The sequence below is a fragment of the Pteronotus mesoamericanus genome, unplaced genomic scaffold (genome assembly GCF_021234165.1).
Source record: "Pteronotus mesoamericanus isolate MK-2021 breed Mesoamerican mustached bat unplaced genomic scaffold, CSHL_Meso_final contig_74, whole genome shotgun sequence".
Classification (NCBI taxonomy): Eukaryota; Metazoa; Chordata; class Mammalia; order Chiroptera; family Mormoopidae; genus Pteronotus; species Pteronotus mesoamericanus.
Genome location: NW_026555247.1, coordinates 15,981,218 through 16,004,345, shown reverse-complemented (window position 1 = coordinate 16,004,345; position 23,128 = coordinate 15,981,218). Strand labels below are relative to the sequence as shown.

The window sequence follows — 23,128 nt, the reverse complement described above, 5'->3', positions numbered from 1 at the left end:
CACTATGTTATCATGGCCACAGCATCACTAGGAAATAGGAATTTTTCAGCTCCCTTATAAACTTATGGGACCACCGTCATACATGAGGTCCGTCATTTATTTAAACATTGTTATGCAGCACATGGTTATACTTAAAAAGTATGCCTCAGAGTCAGACGTACCAGGAATATACTTGGCACCCAAACCAAAATAGAAAGTATGCTGTACTTGCTAACTGAAATACAACATTTCTATGAGGGACTGTCTTTGAATTTATGTTTCTTTTGTTTGCTACACAAATAGGCTTGAGAACGTGCCCTGTTCAAGGCATGGTGGCAGGCCAGGCTGACGTGGAGTCCAGGCGTGACTTTCCTTTCGCCCATGGGTGCAGAGGGAGCCACTACAGTCCTCATCCACATTCCGCTACTTCCTACCTTTCTGACTCTGAGAAGTGCACAGAACTTCAGGGGTTGAACCGGATGACTTCTAAGGTCCTTTCCAACTCAATTACTTTATGAAGACAGAGTAGGTAAGCCCCAGTCTTTTAACTCAATTACAGAGCAAAGAAGGCAGGGAGTCTATTTTTTAAGATCTGTAAGTAAAGCTATTAGGGACACAGATTTAGAGAAAATCAGACTCCCTTTTATGGATTACAGGTAAAATTTTAAATGTAAAAATGTTTTGATCGTGTCGTACCATAAACACATTGTTGGTGGTGCAAATAACTAAAGAGATTTGAGTTAAATTTTTTTCCAGTAAGAGGTTTTGTTTCTGACTTAAAGAACTGTTTTCTTTTCTCTATATCGAATGAACGAATAAAATATAAACACCCTCTCCCCTAATCTCAGCAAGTAGGTGTGTGCAATTAAAAACAACAACAACAACAACAACAAACAAACAAAAGTTAGAAGCTGGCCAAGAACCGGATCCTGGCTAGACGCCGTTAGACTTTACTGAAGGTCTCAAGCACCTGCATCCCTGCGATGCCTTGGCTCCCCCTCTTACCTGAGGAGCCGGAGCTCGGCCAGCAGAGTGGGGTTTTGCTGCGCCTTCTCTGGAGTAGGCTGAGAGGCTTGCTCGTGCTCTAGCCGCAGCCTCTGGATCTCCTGTAAGATTTCTCTTGGGAGAGAGGAGAAAGGTAAGAGACCAGGATCAGTGCACTTTGAGAGTATCCAGGATCTAACACATGAGCAGAGCACATCAGGGCCACCAGAGCAAAGAAGGGGGCATCCTGTGTTTCTGGGCAGAACTGACCCTCACTAGACCAACTATGCTTACAAAGTGTTGGCTTAGCTAGTTGGCTGCTGTGGATGAGAGGTGTCTGACTTCATCTCCACTATATCCAAACCATGAGGACTCTGCAGGGTGTCACTGGAGCCTTCAAGCTGGGTGTTCCCACCAGGACTCAGTAATCTCTCTAGCAAGGGATAGAATGGCGTGGTAATGTGCTCAGCTTTGAAAGTGCACTGCTTAGGAGACAAAAATGTATCATCCTATTATTTATGATCACACTCACACCATAAAGTAACCAAAGCTACCAAATAAGAGGTGCTTGGAGGGAAAATAAGGATAAATGGTCTCATTTCACAAGACTAAATAACCCCATTCTCTCACCAGGAAAGAAATTCCCCTTACTGAATTTATCTGAAAAGGCCACGGTTAGGCAAAATTCTTTCTCTTTTTCTTAACATTTTCAGCCTTAACAATAGATCTCAATGAGAGAAGCCATAGAAGGAAACTGCTTTTAAAAGGATGCACTGAAATTGAGTCTGTGACATGAGAATGCTTTTGGTGTGACCTCTGTCGGGGCTGAGACACATCAGTCTATTATTGATGGTGGGGCCTGGGCTGCCCTGCACGGGGGTGAACGTTAGGCCGGCCATAAAGGGGAGGTGGCCTGTGTAAGGCAAATTATCCCTAAGTGAGTTAGAAGCCATTAGCAAGGCAACAAATCATTTATTCTTGGGGGAGGGCGTCAGTCTCCCATCCAAGAAAATGCACAAGAGCCAGGAAGACAGAACAAAGCACCAAGAAGGGATGGTGAACTTGGTGAGCGAGGGGGATGGCTTTCTCTCTGAAAGGCTAATTCATAACTGTCTGCTTCACCAACACACCAGCATCAAGAAGCTAATTATTAGTCACTACATGTGTCATGAGTGTGGTGAGAAGGCTGGACTATAATTCAGTGGTTTTCAACCTTTTTTGGTCCTTCTCTGTGTTCTATGGTGAAAACATTTCTTTAAGAGAAGTGTTCCATGGAACCCAGTCTGTCAAAGAAAGGGTGCTCCTAGACTCTTCTTCCCCACCTTCAGGCACCCCTCTAGAGCCTCTGGGGTCTTGTAGAGCTCTGCATGAAAGTCAGTATATTGGGATTTTGAAGACCTCCTCCAGGGCTAACACCCTGATATTCTATGACTCCTGCTAGTTTTCCGTGTTGGTTGTAAGAACAGAACCATGGCAGAGTCATGTGGCCCAAGGAAGAACAGCTCTGATAAGGAAAAATAATGGTACAGTAGGTAACAAGCATTGAGTGCTTAGTCTCTATCCAGGAACTGCGCTGTCTTTTAAAATCTTAATTTTTTTTTAACCCTCATCACACTTCTATTGTATATAGGTACTACTGTTATCTATTTCATGAATGAGGAAATCAAAGCACAGAGCAGTTGAAAGACTTGCCAGGTTCAATGGCACATCAGTAGTAGAGGTGATCTGAGCCCAAGCTTGTTAGCTCCAAAGCTCATATATATCACACTCCCTCCCTCAGTCTTTGGTACTTGCTCTGACAGGTCTAACCTAGGCACGCTGCGACTTATACAATGTCATCTGAAGGGTCCTGCTACTGCTAATACTAACCTCAACTGGCTCCTCCAAGGGTTCTATGAGAAAGCATTATCTTCTGAAGAGCATTGCTGAAATGTCCAGGAATTACTTAGGGTGCTCATGTAGTGAAGTGAGGAACTCGATCCTCTCTGGAAGCTCAGAGATCTGATTATTGGGTTAGTTGCCACCTTGGGGACCCTGGGACCCCTGATGTAAATTTCCATGGGGCAGAAGTGTGACCCAGATAAGCTCCTGGGATGTGGTTCTGGGGTCTTTGGAGGGCATGAGGCCACTGACTTAGAGAGTTCAGGATGGACTAGATGCTCATCAGCATGAGGTGGAGACATCTTGGGGCTATGAAAGAACGCAGGGACAGGATGCAGCTCCTTTTCTGCCATTTTATTTCCATTTCTTGATTTTTTCTCTGGTCCAGAAAACATGCATTCAGAGAGAACAATACAAAACCATCCAAAAACAAGCAGGAAGAGTGGTATCATGGCACAGCGGGGGTCCTTAGGACATTCATGCTGCTTCCTGCTGATTCTGGAATCCCACATGGAGGCAGTTATCCCTGGGGCATTTCCTTAAAGGGAGCCCAGGGTTCTTTCCCGTCTTGTGTACCAATCCTATGCTGAGTGGAAGCAGAGGATTTCCAATGGGAGGGAACAATGTGCTTTGGAGAAGTGGGAGAGAAGGTTAACATGGCAACTGAGATAAAATATGTGTGGACTTGTGAGTTTTCACTCTTGTCTTTTGCCTTTCTAAAACATATGAAAACATGCCAACTGAATGTGTATGTTCCTTTAAATTTTTTTCTGTATAACTCTAAAGAATGTTTTGACCATTTATCCTAAAATTCTTAGGTCAAACTCTACACGCATGAAACAATTAGTACAATCACCTTCTTCACCAGTTTTATCTCAGAAGTGACATCAGTGTTTAAGAATGGGATTAAGTGTTAAGACATTTTGGTGCTGTTCTAAGAAATAGAAAATGCACAGGTTGTTCCTATGTTGGGCTATAGGACATTGAGTTTGAGATCTTATTCCTATTTATTATTTTCTCTCTCAATATTCACTATAATGTATCAGACATGGTTCTGGAATCTAGGGACCATTTGGCATAGCCTCTGTTCTCAAAGAACTTGCATTTCAGTCAGGGAAGACAGACAATAAACAAGGAAACATACACTTAAATGCAATTACTTCAGAGAGTGATAAATTGCACATATATGTGCATGCATGTGGCTGTAATAGAGAGTGGTTACGGGGATAAGAGGTAGTGGGCAAGACTAGATAGGTCTTTTGAGCTAAGACCTGCATTATGAAAAGGAGCCATCCATGCAGAGACGCCGTAGGAAGAGCTTTCTAAGCTCAGAGAACATTAGTGCAAAGGCTGTAAAAAGAGAAAAAAGCAGGATTGTAAAGAGTAAGGTGGGCTGAGGCTTGAAAGGTAGGCAGGAATCAAGCCAGGTGAGACCCTACAGACCACGGTATGAGGCGTGGGTTTTAGTCAAAGTGTGATGGAAAGCCATCAGAGGGTTTTGGGCAGGAAATCACATGATACGATGTATGTCTTGTGAAATGACAGGTTGGGTTGAATGGTAATGGTGGAGATAAGCAGACAATTTTGGGATATACTGTGGAGGGTGGACGGATTCAATCTGTGTAGAAGAAAGGACCTGCTGATGGACTGGACAAGAAGATATTTCACTTGAGCACCTGGCTGATAGTGATAGTCGTCCAAATGTCTCTTTTAGCCTGGGGTCCTTTCAGGGGCCCTCCTTGGAGGGCATTCTACTTGTCCCCGGGTGGCAGAGATAATTTCCTCCTATCATTCAGGAAAGTCCTTCTGTGTTAGCTCCTTAACAAAAATAAGTGTGTCAGGAAAAGGGAAATGAGGTTGTCTAGAAAGAAAACATTAACTGCATTGATATCTCAAAATTATATATGCATACCTTTTTTCATGAAGCTTCCAAAAGTCTAAAGTCTAAACATTAGCTTCTCAGAAGCCAGCCTCACTGGCTTTAGATGTGCCCTTAAACATTCATACAGGGTGAAACACCTGGCTATTTTAAAGCATGACTATAGGTTACCAATGAATGCAGCCTTTGCTAAAAAAGCCAGCGTGTCTCAGAAGCCATACCTGTTCTTGTTTTCTAGCTCTGCGATGAGCTGCCTTTGTTGCTTATTTGCATCAATGGTGAAGGAGATGTCAGGAGCACTTCTCTGCTGGGTTGGCTGCTGTAAAACATGTGGTTGACACTATTTCATTTTGGGAATTGGAACCCACATGTGTTTGAGAACAAAGGGATCATGAGACAGGCAGATAAGAAAAAAGAAACTATTTCTATCAAAACAAAAAAAAAAGCAAATATATAAAATTAAATTGCTATTCCTCTCCTACAGACCAGCTTTTCTGTGGCTCTGGAGCACATCTACACAATGGAAAGCAGAACTTTGCATTTCTTTGGCAGGCAGATACACAAAACATAGAAAAAAATGGTTTGCTAGCTTCCTGATTTGAAGACTTTGTGGGGACTATTTCATTCCTGCCATGCTGTTCCCATTGCAACTATTCTTTCAATAGAGGCAGGTATAGAAAACACTTTACTGTTGAGATAACTTTCTCTGGAAACTGTTCAATCATTGTAATGTGCAATTAGAAATTTCATAGTTTTAAAATCATAATTAATAAGACTTTCTTCTTCTTTTGGTCAACATACTTTTAGCATTTCTTTATATGCAATTTAACTTTGATGCTTTAATATATACAGTCATAGCTTTTTCCATTCTTATAAAATTATATGTATATATAAATTATATATACATGCACAAATTAGCTCCTAACAAATGATAAATATATACAAACTAATTATTGATTAAATATACATATACATATATAAATATGGTATATGGTCATATACAGTATTTATGGTATATATATTTATATAAATATGGTTACATACCATATTTATGGTATATGATTCTGCCTATAGGCAAATACATGCATATAGGTATGTAATAATATACCATATATGTGTGTATGTATACTTAATCAAGGGTTAATTTGTCATTGTTTTATAAAAATAGGATCAAATTATGTCCTACTTTCTTTGCTCCACAGTACATTTTAGAAATTTCTTGATGTCAATAGTTATTGCTTTTAAAACAAATTAAAAAAAATCACAACTAATCTTTCTACCAAAGAATGCCAAGCTTTAAAAATGGCACCAATTGCCTAAGCTCAAACACATGAAGGAACTCAGGCTGTGTTTTAATGTCTGGAAGCATGGCTGCAGGAAAGATTAAACATGGCAAAGGCCTGGCTTTCCTAAACCTTTTCTATAATTTTTAATTAGCATTTCTTTGAACAGAGAAATGATTTGTGTTGCTAATGAAGAAGTCTGAGGTCCCGTGTTTTATATCCTAAATGACTTTCTGTAACTAAGTCTGGTATATGGCAGCTTTGACCTGTGACCAGGCTTTTCTTCTAATTTCATTACATAAATTTCTCTTTCTCATTTACATGTTACACACTGATAAAAGTAGAAACTCATCTGGACCAGTTATAGATGAGTTATTGTTTTGCTCTTTATGTTAACGGATCAGGAATTATCCAGAGAAATCAGGTGTTGGGCTGATTTAGCAATGTTGTAACAGAGTATCTTAAGCTAAGATCTATGCCATACAGAATGATAGATGAAAAGGGAAAAAAACGGAAGCAGCGGAAGGCCAGACCATTTTTAGGTCTTGCAGACCATACAGTAGCAGCTTTTGAGCTCTGCTGCTGTAGCACCAACTACAAAGGGAACAATGAACACGACATCCTCTCACTCAAACTACTTACAGACGAAGTGGACTCTGCTGCCAGTCTCGCCGCGTACCTGGCAATCAGCCTGTGTTCTTCATCGAGCCGGTTTGAACTCTCAAGCATACTATTGAGAACAGAGCAAGGAGGCTGTTAGGCAATGAAAAAGACTGATGTATTCATATCACCACTAGGGGTTTTGCTATTTCAATTTGTCAGTGCAAAAATTTCAAAGCTATATAAAACTTGTTAGGTTAATAATCTCAGGCTTGGATTCACGTTATGAATCCATAACGTGAATCTAATAAGTGGCCAGGAAGGTCATTAATAAATTCTGTCTTTACTCAATTCAGTTGTCTTACTGAGAAAGCTCCAAAGAGAAGTGATGGTTTTGATCAACATTTATGATAAAAAATATTTTCTCTTTAATTTTGTTGCCTTTAACATTTGCATTTACTTATTTGATAAGTAATACATGTTCAAAATAGACATGTTAGAAAATATGGAAGCTAGATTAAAAGAAAAACAACTGTGATCCACCTGTGGTGATCCCTATCCCTGATACTCAAACTTGAATGTAACCCTGTCCCTTCATATAGGCTGGACTTACTGACTTGCTTCTAATGAACACAATATGGCAGAAGTAATAGAACGTGGATACCTTTTCTCTCTTTTGAGCCCTTTTGGATTGCTTGCTCTGTGGGAGGCTAACTGCCATGCCATAAGGTGGCCTGTGGAAAGGCCCACGTGATGAGGAGCCGGAGCCGGCCCGCACCTTGTGAACGAATGTGGGCAGAGCCTGTAGATGAGATCACGGCCCCAGCTGACAGGTTGATGGCAGCCCCATGACAGTCCCCGTGAGGCACAGGCCCCGAGCTATGCCAACCATGGATTCCTGACTCACTGTGAGATAACACATATTTGCTGTTTTAAGCTGCTAAGTTTTGGGGTGATTTGTTATACAGCAATAGATGACTAATATAATTCTCATTGATAATATTACTACTGAGGTAACTTGCTATTTTATATTTACTTCCAGAGAGCAGAGAGGTGGAATTATAGTGGTGGCTTCTAATGACACTAATGGGAATTGTTTAGTGCCTCTTATAAATTTATAGAAATTGTTTGTACTACAATAAGGATGAACTGAGTTGCTAAGAAATTAATGCAAATAGAAGCAAGTAAATAAAAAACCACTAATGCAAATATCAACTCTCCTATAATTCAGAAGGCCCTTCACTAAAGACTAAGTTTGAGTGCCATTAAAAAAATTCTATGCAACATATAGGTAACTTTAATCTTATTAACAGACTAGTAGGTCATAGTTTGGTTAATCAGTTTTGGTATCAAGTCAGAATCAAGATTAGAAACTAGTTTTTCTTTATCCCCAAATTTACTTATATTTTCCTCCCTTGGCTCTTCAGTCTGTTCCTTAAAGAACAAAATTAATATTCATGGTTGTGCATTAAAAATGACACACTTCTATGCCAATATTAAGGTTGTAAGAATTATCCATTGCAAAGTCTTAGATCCATATGAGGAACATGCATTTATATCACTTATGTGTATATTTGCATATAAAGTAAACATGCCACATCGTCTCTTCACCTTTGTCCTAGAGAGAGAAGATGAGTGAAAATCATTATGTACCTCCAGTGACATATTAGTTACGTCACTCCCAAATAGCTCTTCCCTGGTTGGCTGAATCCGTTAATGTAGCATTTTTTCTCACCATTTGACATTCTTGTTTCCATTATCTCTGCTGTAGCCTATAGTCTTCACATGTGCAAACTATACCTGTTCTTATCCTGAATACTTCCACTCGATTTAGCTCTTTTCTCTGGGCCTCATGACTACCTAGAATACTCCTGAATTTCTCTATTTACCAAGTCGCTTCTTCATCTTCAGAAAAAAAGTCTGCCCTTTTCCTTTTGCTCAAATGAGAGACGGCATGCAAAAATCATCAAACTAATATGATGCCAAGGACACATAAAATGATAAAAAATGTTAGTTAATGCAACATTATTATTTTGCCTCTTACGTAACCTGTTCAGATTCATTAATGATTATCGTCTCCTTCAAAATGTTGTCTACAAGCCAACAGCTTTCTAGAGCAGGGCTTCTCAAACTTTAGTGCGTACACCTATCATGTAGGGATGCTGTAAAAATGCAGTTTCTGATTCTGTAGTGGTGGGGGATAAATTGGGGGATGGGACCTGAGAATCTGTGTTTCTAACAAGCTTCCAAGATACATTGATACTGCCGGTACAGGGACACTTTGAATAGCAAGGATCTTGAGAATAAAATGGAAAAATCTAAACATAGGAAATGAACCCCAAATGTAAACTATATCAAACAGATCATTTTTTATGAGTATTTAACTGATATCCATAGAGTATGTGTATTATTTTATAACCATTCCCTTATGACAGAAACTTTCAGGGTTTGAGGGTGACATATGTATATAGTATCAGTCCCCGTGGATTGAGATTTGAACTAGCATATGAAAGACTTGCAGTAAGAAAATAATTCTAAGAGCCAAAGAGTTAGTTCTGGAAAACTGATGCTTTAACACAACATCTGCACTCTGCAGTGTTAAAAATAATGAAATTTGTTGTTGCAGTTTTAATAAGAAAGAGAAAGTTATAGTTTTTCCTTTAAACATAAAACTACCCATAAAGAAACAATTTATTTGATTTTAACATGTTTATCATTTCTGGCTGGGGTATTAGTGACTATAAGCCTAATTGGACACTATGTAGACAACTGAGCCCATTGCTCCAAGCCCAGCACAATAATTTGTTTGCCTGAAAGTGACTTTGTCAAAAACATTTGTGTGTATTTTGATAAATACATAATAAAAAAACCTTGATAAAAAAACCTTATGATAAAAGTGTCTTTTATCATGAATGACCAGCAAGTATGAATAATATGAAGGTTACATAAAAAAAGCCTTCTGGAAATGTAAGACGTGAAGTTATGGGATTCTCTCTAGTAAGCTATAATTCAGACTTCCATGCTTCTCCTCCTGCAGTGCTGACCAAATGAGGGGTGAGTGATATATCACCCCTTTGTGCACACAAACGATTTATGAGTCCACATGTGCCATTTCAGTATGTTCAAATTATACGAGGGTGAATGAGGCATTTCTCTGATAAATTCCATTATTTCAAGACTTCAATTACAAATAGCTGAAAATGAATGGCCAATAATCCCTAAATCATTAAAGAAATACTGATTCCAACACTTTCTCCATCCCTGGCTATTTATTTCAAGATTTTATAATCAGTAATCTTGCTACGAGACTATGATGAATTAAAAAGTGGCTGCTGTGTAGACTGAATTTTGAGTGGGAAGATCTATTATTGTGAAAGCTCCCCAGTTTCTACCTTAAATACATGGCCAGGGGCTGCTGCTAGCGATTTGAAAATGGCATTGTAGGAAACTCAAGTGGCCCCAGCTCAGCAATGACTTACTAACTTGTGATTTAACAAAGATTTCCCAGAACTCAAGGTTTATTCACATTTTGTTTGTTTCTCTGCAGGCCTGTTCTGACTTCTACAGTGGGAAAGTCAATTGAATAACGTATCCAAAGGCCACCAGAAATGCTTGTATATATTCCCTTAATATTTTTTCATTTGTCTAAATGGTAATGGGAATTTTATCACTAGACATTAATTTTTAAGGTCATTAGGCCTCAGGTACCACTCTATTAAAATGCAAATGGCTAATAGGAGGATTAGTACCTGAGAAGGCATTATTAATTAACACTAAGATTACTTTATGAGGTTATATCCTATATTTTGCAGTTTGTTGAGAGCAAAATGCTGAGATAGAGCCTTGTTCAGGCCTTTAGGAGGCAGTGAGCATAAGAGTCAGGATGGAAAAGAATAAAGTGATACTGGGGTCCACGAAGTGATTTCATGGGACTGAAGATGGGGAAGGAAATGAACAAACTCTCAAAGCTTCCACATTGGCTCTTTAATGACTGGTTTGAAAGGAAAAGACAGGAAATCATGAAATGACAATCTTCATGGATAATAATAATAAAATCAGCATAATAATGGCTTTTCTGTAGGGATGCCCCCAAACTCCTTTATCGAGGCCTTGACTTTAACAACCCACTCTGTTATAATCATCTACAGCGCCCTGCATTTTATCTCCCACAAACTCTCAAATTCCCCCACTTTCTTCTATTCCACCTGTCATTGAGGTGCTCCAGGCCACTGCCATCTTAGCCCGAATTAGTGTAAAGTCCTCTCAACAGCTTGCTCTGATTTTAGACTTATTCTTCCGGCCAATTCATTTTCTATCCTGTAGTCAGTGATTTCTCAAAAATGAAGTTGGCTGTTAACATTCCTATGCATAAAATCCTTTAACAGGTTCTCATTTTTGAAACTCCTAAATAACATGTGTAAGGTCCTGCATAACTTAGCTTTATCTTTTACCCCAGTTACGCTAGTAGCTTTACCAAACTTAAGTTCCTCAGATACACTGTATCTTCTCTGCCCTGAACAATCTCTCTGCTTCCTCCACACACATGCCCACATGGCTAATTCCTCTTCATCCTGCTGTTGGCTTTAGCTGTCATTTCCTACCCTCACCTCCAGCCTTCAAGTTCAGGTTCATAAGTTTCTCATAGATTCCATAGCACTCTGCACTGCACTGCCCTTATTATAGATGTTACCCCTTTGTATTTTAACTGCCTTTTCACTCGTTTTTATCTTTAGCTAAACTGTAACCTCTTTGAAGGCTGAATGGTTCAATCTTTTTACCATTAGATATTCAGTGTTTAGCACGGTGCTTGGAACACAGCAGGAACTACTTAAGAATTAGTTGGACAAATGAATGACTAAAGGTTAGCTCTTTTAGGCTGGTACGGTCATGGTCTCTGGTTCCCCTCTTCTGTGTTTCTCTGGGCTCTGCATGCATCCTCAATACTTTGAGAAAATCAGAAGAATACAGATGAAATAATGTACTTTAAAACTAGCCATGCCATCTAAAATTGAACTGTGAAATATTCACTTTGGGCAAAGTTAAAAAATCAAGATACATTCTCTGGCTGCATACAGATTCTTTACCTGCTTGGTAGAGGTGCTCAAGTTCACAGAAATGTCATTATACAGATTCATATTTATTAACATCAGACCTTCCCCACACTCAACTATGGAAAATTTTCTTTTGGTTCACATTTGGTAAGATTCCACTTAAAAAAATGCGTATTCTTAGAAGGAGTGAATAACTGGTAGGGATGTTAAAAAAGAGTGGCCGGGAGGTTGGGCTGGATCATTTCTGGATTCAAACCCCAGCCCTCTCACTTACTAGCTGTGTGGCTCAGCGCAAGTCACTTAACCTCTTTGTGCCTCAGTTTTCTCATCTATAAAACGGGGATGCAATGGGAACTTACCTCATGGCTTCTCAGGAGGAACACCATGTAAAATGTAAAGTTTAGAGCAGTGGCAGGGCACGTGGTAAGACTCTTTGCAAGGATCCTTTTTACTCTTACCTCTAACGCGTAGGAAATACTCTTTTGGTCTGACCATTTTTGCACCACAACTTCCTTAGCTATAAATTAGCTTTCTGTTCAAACAAATTTGATTGGTTACTTACTGTTCAATATTCTAGGTTATATCAAAAATAGGAAAGATAGTTTAGTTGAATCAATGATAAAATCATTGACTTATTATTATTATTGATAATTTAGTTGTTCAATAGTCTACAGAAGCAGTTGGTGGTCTTTATAACTCTGATCTCCTAAACAAAGGGAGGCTTTAGTTTAATGGTGATAGCCTTCTCTTCTTTCTCCATGCTTCTGTAAGCAAAGCTGCACACTGCCATGATTTTTAATCAAAATATCCTGTTTATACAACTTATTCAACACCATATGAGATCATGTCCTATCCCGAATTCTTTATTTTAGCACATCTGAAGAGAACGTACTCTGAAGTTCATCCATTCAACGATATTGATGAACATACATGAGCTATCAGTTTATTCCTACCATATTTATAATGGACAGGTTTTACAAAATAGAATTTTAAAATCTAACTTTAAAATATATGTTTTTATTGTTTTTAGAGTGAGGAGAAGTGAGAGAGCGAGAGAGAGAGAGAGAGAGAGAGAAACATCAATGTGAGAGAGAAACATCGATTGGTTGCTTCCCATATGTGCCCCGACCAGGAATCGAACCCATAACCTTTTGGTATACAGGATGATGCTCCAACCAACTAAGCCACATCAGCAAGGGCTAAAATATAACTTTGTAGACACCATCAGTTCTAGTCAAAATTAACGAACTAACACTGAGTTAATCCCACGTGCCCAGTACTACACTAGCTAATTTACATCTATAATCTCATCGGATTGGTGGTGTCCCTCTCATTTTCCATGGAAACTTAAAATGTATGAGACTCCATAAAAGGGAAAGGAACAAATCTTGAAATCAATTTATCATCTGATCATGCTGAGAAAACCTTTGTGGGTGCAGCACAGCCAATGCCGATATGTGATATTCTTCAGATTTATATTTCTAGCATTCTAAGTAAATACCTTTCTCAGAAGTCTAGTCCTGTAACTGAAGTTCCTAAATACTTCACTGAAGAAAGAGTAGTGTTAACAAGGAAATGAAAACACATATAAAAGATACACCATCAGTTCGTATAGATAATTTCTTTTTCTTTCAACAGGTTGCAATAAATTTACATTTTTCAAGATCAACAACGTTTAGGGAAAAGGGCCAATCAAATCATAGCCTACATATTAAACATATTAAAGGCATACAATTCAGTGAATTCAGTGTTGGACTTAACTGTGTCTCCTCAAAATGCAAGTGTTTGGTGATAGGAATTTTTTAAAGAGGTGATTAAGGTTAAATGAGTCCATAAGGACGGGGCCCTAATTCAACGTGACTGGTGTCTTTATCAGAAGAGGAAGAGAGCGAGGGCTGTACATGCACGGAGACAAGACTATGTGAGGACACAGGAGAAAGCAGCCACCTGCAGGCCAGGGAGAGAGACCTCAGAAGAAATCAATCCTGTAAGCACCTTGGTCTCAGACTTCTAGCCTCCGGAACTGTGAGAAAATACATTTCTATTGTTCAAGCCACACAGTTGGAGGTATCTTGTTACAGTAGCCCCAGCAAACTAATACAAAGTGAGAAAGATTGGGGAGCATGAAAAAAAGTTTTAGTTCTTGCCAACTATCACTTTCAGTTTTTTTTTTATTTTGCCCCCATCATTTGGTTTTCTCACATCAGTAAATTGCTGGTGCTTGTCTTTATCCATATTCACCCCCTTTCTCTCTGTCAAGCTTACTACTTTACTTTTTCATTTACTTTATACTCTTACACTAGATGTTTAAGGGCTTATTTATAGTAGCTGATATTTGAAATAGGAAAAATATTTATTTTCCTTGTAAAAAAGATTTTCTGAGGACTTCAAACAATTGTGCTTGGTGTGAGAGGGAGCTTTATACCTATAGCACTATCGATGTTCTTCAACATCAGAAGATGTTTATTGGGCACCTACAATGTGCCAGGCACTGTGCAAAATGCCAGAGATGTGGGGGGGGGGCAAGTTAAAGAGGGTCTCTGCCCCTTAGAGTGGAAGATTGATAGTAAACCAACCAACCAAATAACCAACCAATCAATCAACCAGTGTTTGCATTTATGGTAAGAATGGGATAAATAGTATACCATAATAGAGACTAATATAGGGGACATACATGAGGAGGTGCCTTTCATCTGAGATTCGAAGTCAGAGTAGGAGGCAGTGATGTGGGTGTGAAAGGGGAGTGCAGGGGTAAGTTGGGGAGAATGTTCTAGGTGTAGGACAGAACAAGTATCATGACTTTGAGGGAGTTTTAGGAATTGTTTTTAGGAATTGATCAGAAACTGATGTGACTAGGTATTGTGACTGAGTGGAAGAACGTTGTGATGGCTGAGGCTGGAAGATGGGTAGGCAAGGGCTAGATCACACACAGGCCCCTTAGGTCTGGGCTGTAAACTAATTACAAAAGGAATCCATTAAAGGGTTTCAAGCAGGCAAACCAATAAAAATTTAGACCTCATATATGTATCCTAGGAATACGCATAAAATGTGCAATTGCTTGTACTTGAGAAAAAAACATATGAACAGAAGAAATTTTAACCTGGTTATGTGAGATCAGGGGCCTACCTAAAAGACAATGGTTGATCATGACATCCAAATATACACTGTAGCCTTTTATTGTACCCCTCTGTCCCTTACACAGGAACATTTTCAGAGAGAAATATGCCAGAAGCTTTTGAATGATAAGTATCAAGGATATGATTATGCTAAGAGCTAGAAGTTCGGGGCGGGTTTCCCTTTGGCCTGCCTGCCACAGCCAGTCCTTATAAACCACTAGCAGGCCCAGGTGTATGGTAAGCTTTAGGGAAAGGCAGAAAAAGTCCCCACTCTATGGCATTTTGAGACTCCTTCTTCCCCAAAGGAGAAGGTGATTAAAAACATTAAGGTTTTTAAAACTTCTCTGAATTAGGAAGACAGCAGAAATTCTCCCTTGAGCTAGTTTATTTGGCTTCTCTGACATCAGAATCAACAATAACACATAAGTGATTCTTTAATTTAGCAGCAGACTATTTACAAGTCAGTCAGTTTCCCACTTAATATGGGGTAGATGCCCACCCCAACTCCGAGTGAGTCAGGAGCATGTATGAATGGTTATGAAAACAAACCATTTAACTAAGGACCGCTATTAAGACCTATGTGCAAGCCCTTGCCAGCATGTGACCTTGGATAAGTCACTCAATGTCTTAGAGTTTTCATTTTTTTATTAGGGAAGTAGAAATAATAATATCTAAACTTACAGGGCTTTGGCAAGCAAACTAAGGGCTTTGTAATGTTTAAAACTCTTCAGAAATGTAAAATTTATTCATATTCTGGCTTCTGTGATGAGTTACAAGAGACTGAAGACAAAACTCTTGCCCCTTTGAAGCTTATAATAAAAATGAGAAATCACAATGCATAGAACATAGAACTTAATACATAAATTGTAACTTAATTAACAACTACCATTCCTATTACTAGGATATGCTCAAAATATTTGTTAAAATACAATTAAGTAATATCATGGGATATGCAATTTCAGGAAATAAATATATGGTGGATGCAGCGTTGGGGGGGGGTGTCCATAAAAGCTTTGTATGTCCATAAAAGGGCAGGCATTTATGTAGGTTTTATAAGAGGCAATGTAGCTTAGTGGTTATAAGCTTGGACTCAAGTGGCTAATGACCAAATCCCTGCTTCACTGTTTAGTAGCCATGTTGACTGTGGGAGAGTCATGTAACTCTCATGACTGATATCTTTACTTACCTATAAAAAGGGGATGATCGTATTTACTCTATAGGTTTGCTTTAAGGACTAGGGGAAATTATGGGAATAATTATGTAATTAATTTATGAAAAATACATTATGTAGTTATGTAACTTGTGTATTATGTAATTTATGTAATAGTACATAAATAAAGCTTTTAACACAGTGCTTAGCATGAGGCAAGTGCTTTAAAAAATGGTAGCTCTTATGATTATTAGCATTATATATCTCACCATAGTTGAATGATGGTAAAGATTAAAGCTATAATGATGACAAAGGAGATGAGAGGTTACTACATTAGTTATATAATCGTGGCTGGTGTGGGGAATTGTTAGGATCTAATTACACAGAAAGGAAAGAGAAGGAAAAATGAGAAATTTGAAAGACAAGTTGGAATTTTTTTAAGGACAGAAAAAAGCTATGAGAAATATGGAGGGCAGCAGCCGTTAAAATGGAGTCTGCTTCATTGATCAGCCTTAAATTCTGCTTTGTTTTCAAAATACAAATCACACCTAGCTTTCATCAAGTAGATGCGAGGTGTCTCTGCTGAGACAGTTTTACGGTCTTAAGTGACCATCAAGTCAGTGTGATTAATCACTTGAGTAGGGAAGAGAGCCGCTAGTAACAAACTCTGAGCTTTCCTCTTCGGAGATTTCTATGTTACAACTTTAATTAAGAAAAGGTCAAGGGAAAGTGATAGAAATAACCAGAGTATTCTTAGAATTATGGGGGAGAGAACATTGTGTGAGATCACATCATTGTCTTCAGACATGATTAAGTCTGTATTGACTGTATTTTTCTTTAAAGATTATTCATACGATTTTTTTTTTTTTGTAATTCAGTATTTTTAGTTTTATTGTTTCAGCCACCATATAACATAGTGGAACCAAACTCATTGGGAATAAGATTAAAGCAATCACTCTTTTCACTTGAGGTTTTGAGAGGCTGAGATGTAAGAAAGAAGAGGAGCAGTTTAATCTACAAGCTTAGGAAAATCTGAACAAAGAAATGGGCTTAGCAGAAGAGTCCATTTTTATTCACTGAGAAGAGTGGAAAATAATATAAAATTGAACTAGTAAGCTGGTTATATTTTAAAAAATACACAAATTAAGATAAATATGTAACTATTAAATGAATGTTCATCAGTGAATCACCTAAAATTATCTAATGTACTAATTATGCAAAAAAAAAATTCTAAGGCATCAGAAGCAGAGCTAGGAGAGAACTTTGGAAATAGTCAGGGGAAGAATGTTCTAGAAACAAAGAAGTGGCTAACAATACTGAGTTGTGATGGCAATGAGCGCTGAGTGTTTGAGGTATGCTTTCTGTGAAATAGTAGTGATCAGGGGCCCAGCTATTTTAAAGGCAGTTTAACCCAGTGGCTCACTTAATAGTTATAACTGAAGAAAAAAAATTCCATGGGCTCTTAGTTCAGAGAAAATTAGAGTTATTAAGAAATATTAAAATAATTTTTGCTAAACATGTTTGTAAAACAGTGGTCTAAACTAGCCTGAAATATATGAAATTTATATAGCCTGTCTATTTTCATTCAAATTGCAAATATACATTTATTATTAAAACAGAGCAATAACCAATGGCAGGAATCTCCTATGTCATTAAAATAGGCAGAGAAAAACTTTATGAATGCCTTCATCCCAACACATAGGGCAATCTGAATCCACAAATTTAACACATCTGAAAGTAAGCTTTGCCTATTCTGGGACTTGACAACAGGCTTTATCAGAATGGCTACCCAGAGACATTTGTAAGCAAAAGTTGAAAGACAATCATTGTTAAGGAAATGATTTCCAGGGTATGATCCCATCCCATAACGTTTTCTCTTTTTCACCTCTATCTTAAGTGAATGGAGCATTGTTCTCCAAATCAGCAGAGACATACATGTCCTGGGAAAAAGACAAATTCTTGCATCACTATTGTGCGGTAATTTGACATAGCGCTTGTAACAAAGAGCCAACTGTGGGACCCACAGTCCCGCATCCACCTGAATGCTCATGCTTGGCATGAGACCCATTTACAGAAGTTATCCCCTCAGTTAAGATATAAACAAGGATATGAATTGTATGGCACATTAATGGGAAATATCCAAACTATCAATAACGTTACAAAAGACATTTTAATGAATCAGTTAAAAAGTGCCTTAGTGACACCCCTGGCCCCCAGTGACTTTGCCCCTTGCTGAGACTGCTTGTCAAGAGATGAGACTATTCCCCTCTCTAAGGACAGTCAAGCAGCCAAACCTGCACTGACCATGATGGGTTGTTCCGGAGCATGTTGACATACAACCCGATGAGAACATGTTCATCAGCTAGCCTGTCTGCCACACTGAGGCTGTACTGTATCCTGAAACAGGGCAGGAGGAAAGAAAGGGTGTTGTTAGGAGAGGCGGATAGAAATAAGCAGAGCAGGTAGGAGTGCATTTGTGGTAAAAAAAAGGCATTTGGAAAACCAAGCAAATAAAGGAAAAATAAGTGCTGTTCTATGAAAAACACAAGCAAAATCCAAGCAATGAAATTCACAATTGCATTTCGCTAACTTTAAAAATACAGACTTCCATTTAGGTAAAGTAACTTATATGGAAACAGATTTGCATTCTTCAAACCACTAAGGCTGAGAAATTCAACTGTATATTAAACATGTTGCAAGCAAAGATTAGGTAGCTTTTGGAAACTCAAATCTGAAGCTTAGTTGTTTTAAAAAAAAAGGAAATCAGGGAAAGTGAATAAAAACACAGATGTTTCTACTCAAAATAACTACTTGGTGCTGTTAATGGGGTTATAATGGAGCTGTTTTTACTAAATCAAAGATGGTTCTTCAAACACAAAGTATGTTGACAAAAGAAACCTCCATTTTTAGTTTGGTTAATTCAGGGTCCCAGTACACTCTGGCTTTAACTTACCCTTTGCCCTTCAGAAAAGCCGGAGCAGCCCTAGCCAGTAGTTTGTTCTGCTCTACTTCACTGTCCTTGGGAGGAGAGCTAGTTAATAAGATGGGAAAGCCAAGAAGAGCGTAAACACAGCAATGCATTCAAGAATATTCAAGATCTGGCAACAGAAACGCCCAAGTCTAGATCCAAGCTCCATTTGGACAGCTTTTATTATTTTGAAATGTTCAAGATGTTTTCAGATTTCCACAGAGTTGAACTAGGAGTAGACACCTGGCCTGAGAGCCACAATTACAATTACACAAGCCACCACAATCCCAGATTTGACCTCTGCTCCTTGCTAAACAAATAGATTGCATTATACCTAAACATCAGGAATATTCACTCATCCTTCATTACAGATGATCACGTAAACAGTCCAGTGGTTCCCTAAATCCTGTCAGCCTCTATATGTAAGTGAAGAAGTTTATCTCTCCAGCCTTCCCTATATTCTCCAACTTTCTGTGTTGAATAGAGACTTGAAAATCACCTAGTTAGAGATTGCTGTCTTACTAAAAGTGCTTTATTACTTTAAGCACAAGTCACCTAACCTTGGCTGTAAAAATGCAAAAAAAAAACTTTCAGAGAAATTGAGAAATAAACTTGAGTCTTATACATATACATTCATATTCTTTTTGTCTGTAACTGGTACATGGAATCCCATCAATATAGCCAATTCTTACCATTTTTAGATTCGTTCTGAGGAACACTCATTTTATTTAGTAATTTAAATGACAGCTTTAACAGTTTAATAGGTAGTTTTATTAAGGACAGATAGAAACATAAAAGATAATAGAGTGTGGTCAAGCCAAAGTCACCTAAGATCTACTGTCATAAATCTTCTTGCTTGGGAAATATGGTATTAATTTTTGGTATTGCAAATGTACCTGTGATATGCTTAAAGAGATTTGCTCCTTTGCAGGTAAAAATTTTCCCTGCAACACTGGTGTACTTAAAACTATCCCCACACCCTTTTCATGGAAAACACAAAATTAACTGTCTGACCTTACTGGCGTAACATGCTTCTAATTACTAAGCTTGAAATTATGATATTTCACAAACTTCCCCATCTTTTCAAGTACTAATACATATATATATGTATAGCTTGCAAAGGAGTTAAAACTTTAAGAGCACTAATTACAAGGTTAAGCTTTTACTACAAAGTACCATTCTTTCAGACCACAAAATACAAAAAAATAAAAATTTATAAATGAATGTCATGTTAGAATTATGCACATTGTAATTGGAATTCTTTTTCTATACTACAAGACTCCTTAAATAGTGACGCTCCTGGTAAATTTAAAATCGAATTCGATCTGTCAAGAAGCTGCCTGGCGGAGAGTGGGAGCTGGTATTTGTTGAATGTAATGATTTCAATCAGCTGTTCAGGGATCCCCTGTTATGCAAAGTATCACTGTACTTAAAAAGTACAACTGCACACAAAATTGACTTTAAAAATGAAATAATTAATGTTCTAAGACAATCTACTTCCTGATGAACTCAAAGAAATTTTTTTCAGTATACTGATCTCCACCATCAAAGACTATAAAACATGTCTATTGGGGCCAAATAGCCACTTTAAGCCATCATAGTTGGTGTTTTCCCATCATCCCACCAAAATAGCACTCCAAACCTTGTCTCCTAAAGCATGTTCATTATTCAGTAACTACAGTCTCCCCACTGCCCAGTTACCAACCCCAACTTTCTTTTTTTGTAACTCAAGATCGATGTACTTACTACGTAATTGATTTCAGATTCCTGCAAAACCACTCAAAACACTGTGTGACAAATCAGTGATCCTCCCTCCAAATTAAACTATTTCCCTGCCTTGTTCTGCTTTTCTACCCCTTGACTCCCAGAAATTGTGGTGATAGTTTCTAAATCGAAAGCTTAATTATAATGACATGGGTACAACTTCCAATATTGCACGCACAAGAAGAAAAGACCAGTAGAGAAAAGAAACACAGGAGGATCTATCAGAGGATGTGCTTGCTACAAATTACTCTCGTGAACCTCATGAGAGGAAGGCGGTGTGTCAGTGAAGCCCAGAAGCGCTGTCCCACCACTTGGCCACTGCCCACCAACAAGCACAGGAGGGGCTTTGCTGACATCAGTATGGTGCAGGGGCCAGAGCAGGGAGGGAGCAGTCGCCCAGGTTTTTCTTTGGTGTTCTTAATCTTTCTTTCTTTCCAACACTTTGGGTTCCTCTCTTCTTCCTCTACTCCATTTATCTGTCTCTCCTCTTCTTTTTCTTCTTCCCAAGTCCCTTCCTCCCTCAGGAAGGTGAGCGGATGTTCTCTGTATACACATCTCTTTTCTTTTTGTTGTCATTTTCTTTGCATGGGCCCTTGCCAGTATTGGTTCACATTCTTTCACGTTCCTTTCCCTTCACACATGAATTCTTGGGAATCAGTTTTCTTGGAAAATATGGGGATGATGCTATCTGCTTTATGAGTTTGTGCAAATCAACCATTTATTCTGTTTTGCTACAGCTCTTAATTTCCAGTGTGAGGAGTATTTCTGAGTTTTGGTTCTTTGTGTCCACATAGTTTCTGTACTTCCAAAAACAAGCCTTAAATTCTCCTCCTCATGTCTTATTTCTGGGGAGCCAAAAATATTACTATGTATAGAGGAAATCAAGTGCATGACAAAAACAAAAACACAAAAACAACCATTCTTTCAAAATGAAATGGGTCAGGAACATAGAGAGTTGATGGGGAAGTAGGTTTCACTTAAAACTTAGGTCTACAAGGAATTTTCATGTGAAGTATCTTCACAGAATTTCTTTTGCAGCTCCTAAGGAGCTTGAAGAAAGGGGTCAACGTGAAAAAAATTTTCTTCTGAGTTGTTGTGAAAATAGTGACAATATGCAGTTAACTATGATCTCTTCAAAGCAATGTACACTCATAATATTTTATAGAAAATTTAGATTTTTAAACTTTCATTTTGTAGTTTGGCAGTTTGCTTGGAGAATTTTGGTGATATGTCCAGCTCATTGTGGGCTTTGGGATCAGGTGCACTGGAACGTATGTTCTTACTAAGAAATGAGTACTTTCGTATACATCTAATTCTAAAAGCTTCCGAGTCTTCTATATGCCATGTCTTCAAAGCAAAATGCACCCTTCCTTTTAAGCTCTGAAACTGGGAACTACTTGGGGTTCCCCTTGACCACTTGTGATAAATCTTTTCTAATCTGAGTCCCAAGGAGGAGTGAGGCTGCCATCTCTAAAAGTGTATGTATACGTATCTTTTTTCTTATTGTTGGCATTTTTTTTTCCACCAGGCCCTTGCCAATGTATAAGCACATCTCTTTGCACACGTATTATCATTAATGAGTGTGGTGACAATCATACCCTGGAGGGTAAGACAAGGTAAATTTTGAAGTTTATGTGTTTTGCTGAAAAAGAAGGGAAAGAAATATCCCTTTAGACTATTTTTTCCTAAAAAATTATCTATTTTCTTACCAATTCCTTTTTAGATCTTTAGAAAATAGCACATATAAAGATGAATGCTCATGCCAAAATTTTTCTCACACACACACACACACACACACATACACACACTGATGCAATAATTCTGGAAGTATGGAGAAATTTAAAAATATTTCATATTTATTTATTTAAATGCACCTTTTAGTTTTGAAGGTCGACAACTGACGTCAGTAGTTTTGCTTACGTGCAAACATTTTTGGCATGTTCTAAGATAGCAAAAACTACACATAAAAGCTCCCTGGGTTTTTAATTAATTCCGAAATATATTTTTAAAAATCCCTCTCTGTTTATGTTGGATTACTATTATAGCCCTGGTCAAAGAATTTTTTCTTTTATTGAATGTGAAAATAAATGGATTTAAATGAAAGTCTTGGATACTGTCTCACAGAGCAACCATATTATAGAAATAAATTATGTTATGTGCAATAATCATGATCACAGTGGTTGACAGGAAAATGACAGTGAACCATGGCAAACTAAAAACATATATTTTCATTTTTATTAATTTTAAATAACTAATAAACTTGTGTGGTGTTTGGACTTGTGAAGAATAACTTGTAAAACCGGCTCCCTCCTCAAGTAACTATCAGTGTGAATAAAATTTGCTTCTCACTGTAATTAACATAGTCTAGGCATAACAGAAAAGAAAACATAAGTCAGTTTTGTCAGGAGTTAATATCTCGAAAAATTGTTTTTCCTTTCCTATTCTGGCTTTCAATATCTTTGATCTGAAATGT

General features: G+C 38.0%; 1 protein-coding gene across 6 annotated transcripts in view; it reads right to left on the bottom strand.

Moving 5' to 3' along the window:
* Positions 1-23,128, bottom strand: part of DTNA (dystrobrevin alpha) — a 248,881-nt gene that overhangs the window by 32,558 nt on the left and 193,195 nt on the right. For 5 of the 6 annotated variants that reach the window (XM_054583514.1, XM_054583513.1, XM_054583519.1 and 2 more), the window contains 5 exons: positions 18,877-18,954; positions 18,228-18,320; positions 6,649-6,736; positions 4,945-5,042; positions 985-1,098 (listed from right to left, as the gene is read on the bottom strand). In XM_054583514.1, the coding sequence (XP_054439489.1) occupies positions 985-1,098; positions 4,945-5,042; positions 6,649-6,736; positions 18,228-18,320; positions 18,877-18,954 (471 nt within the window). The remainder of the gene's footprint in view (positions 1-984; positions 1,099-4,944; positions 5,043-6,648; positions 6,737-18,227; positions 18,321-18,876; positions 18,955-23,128) is intronic. The other variant, XM_054583516.1, reaches the window with a different exon arrangement.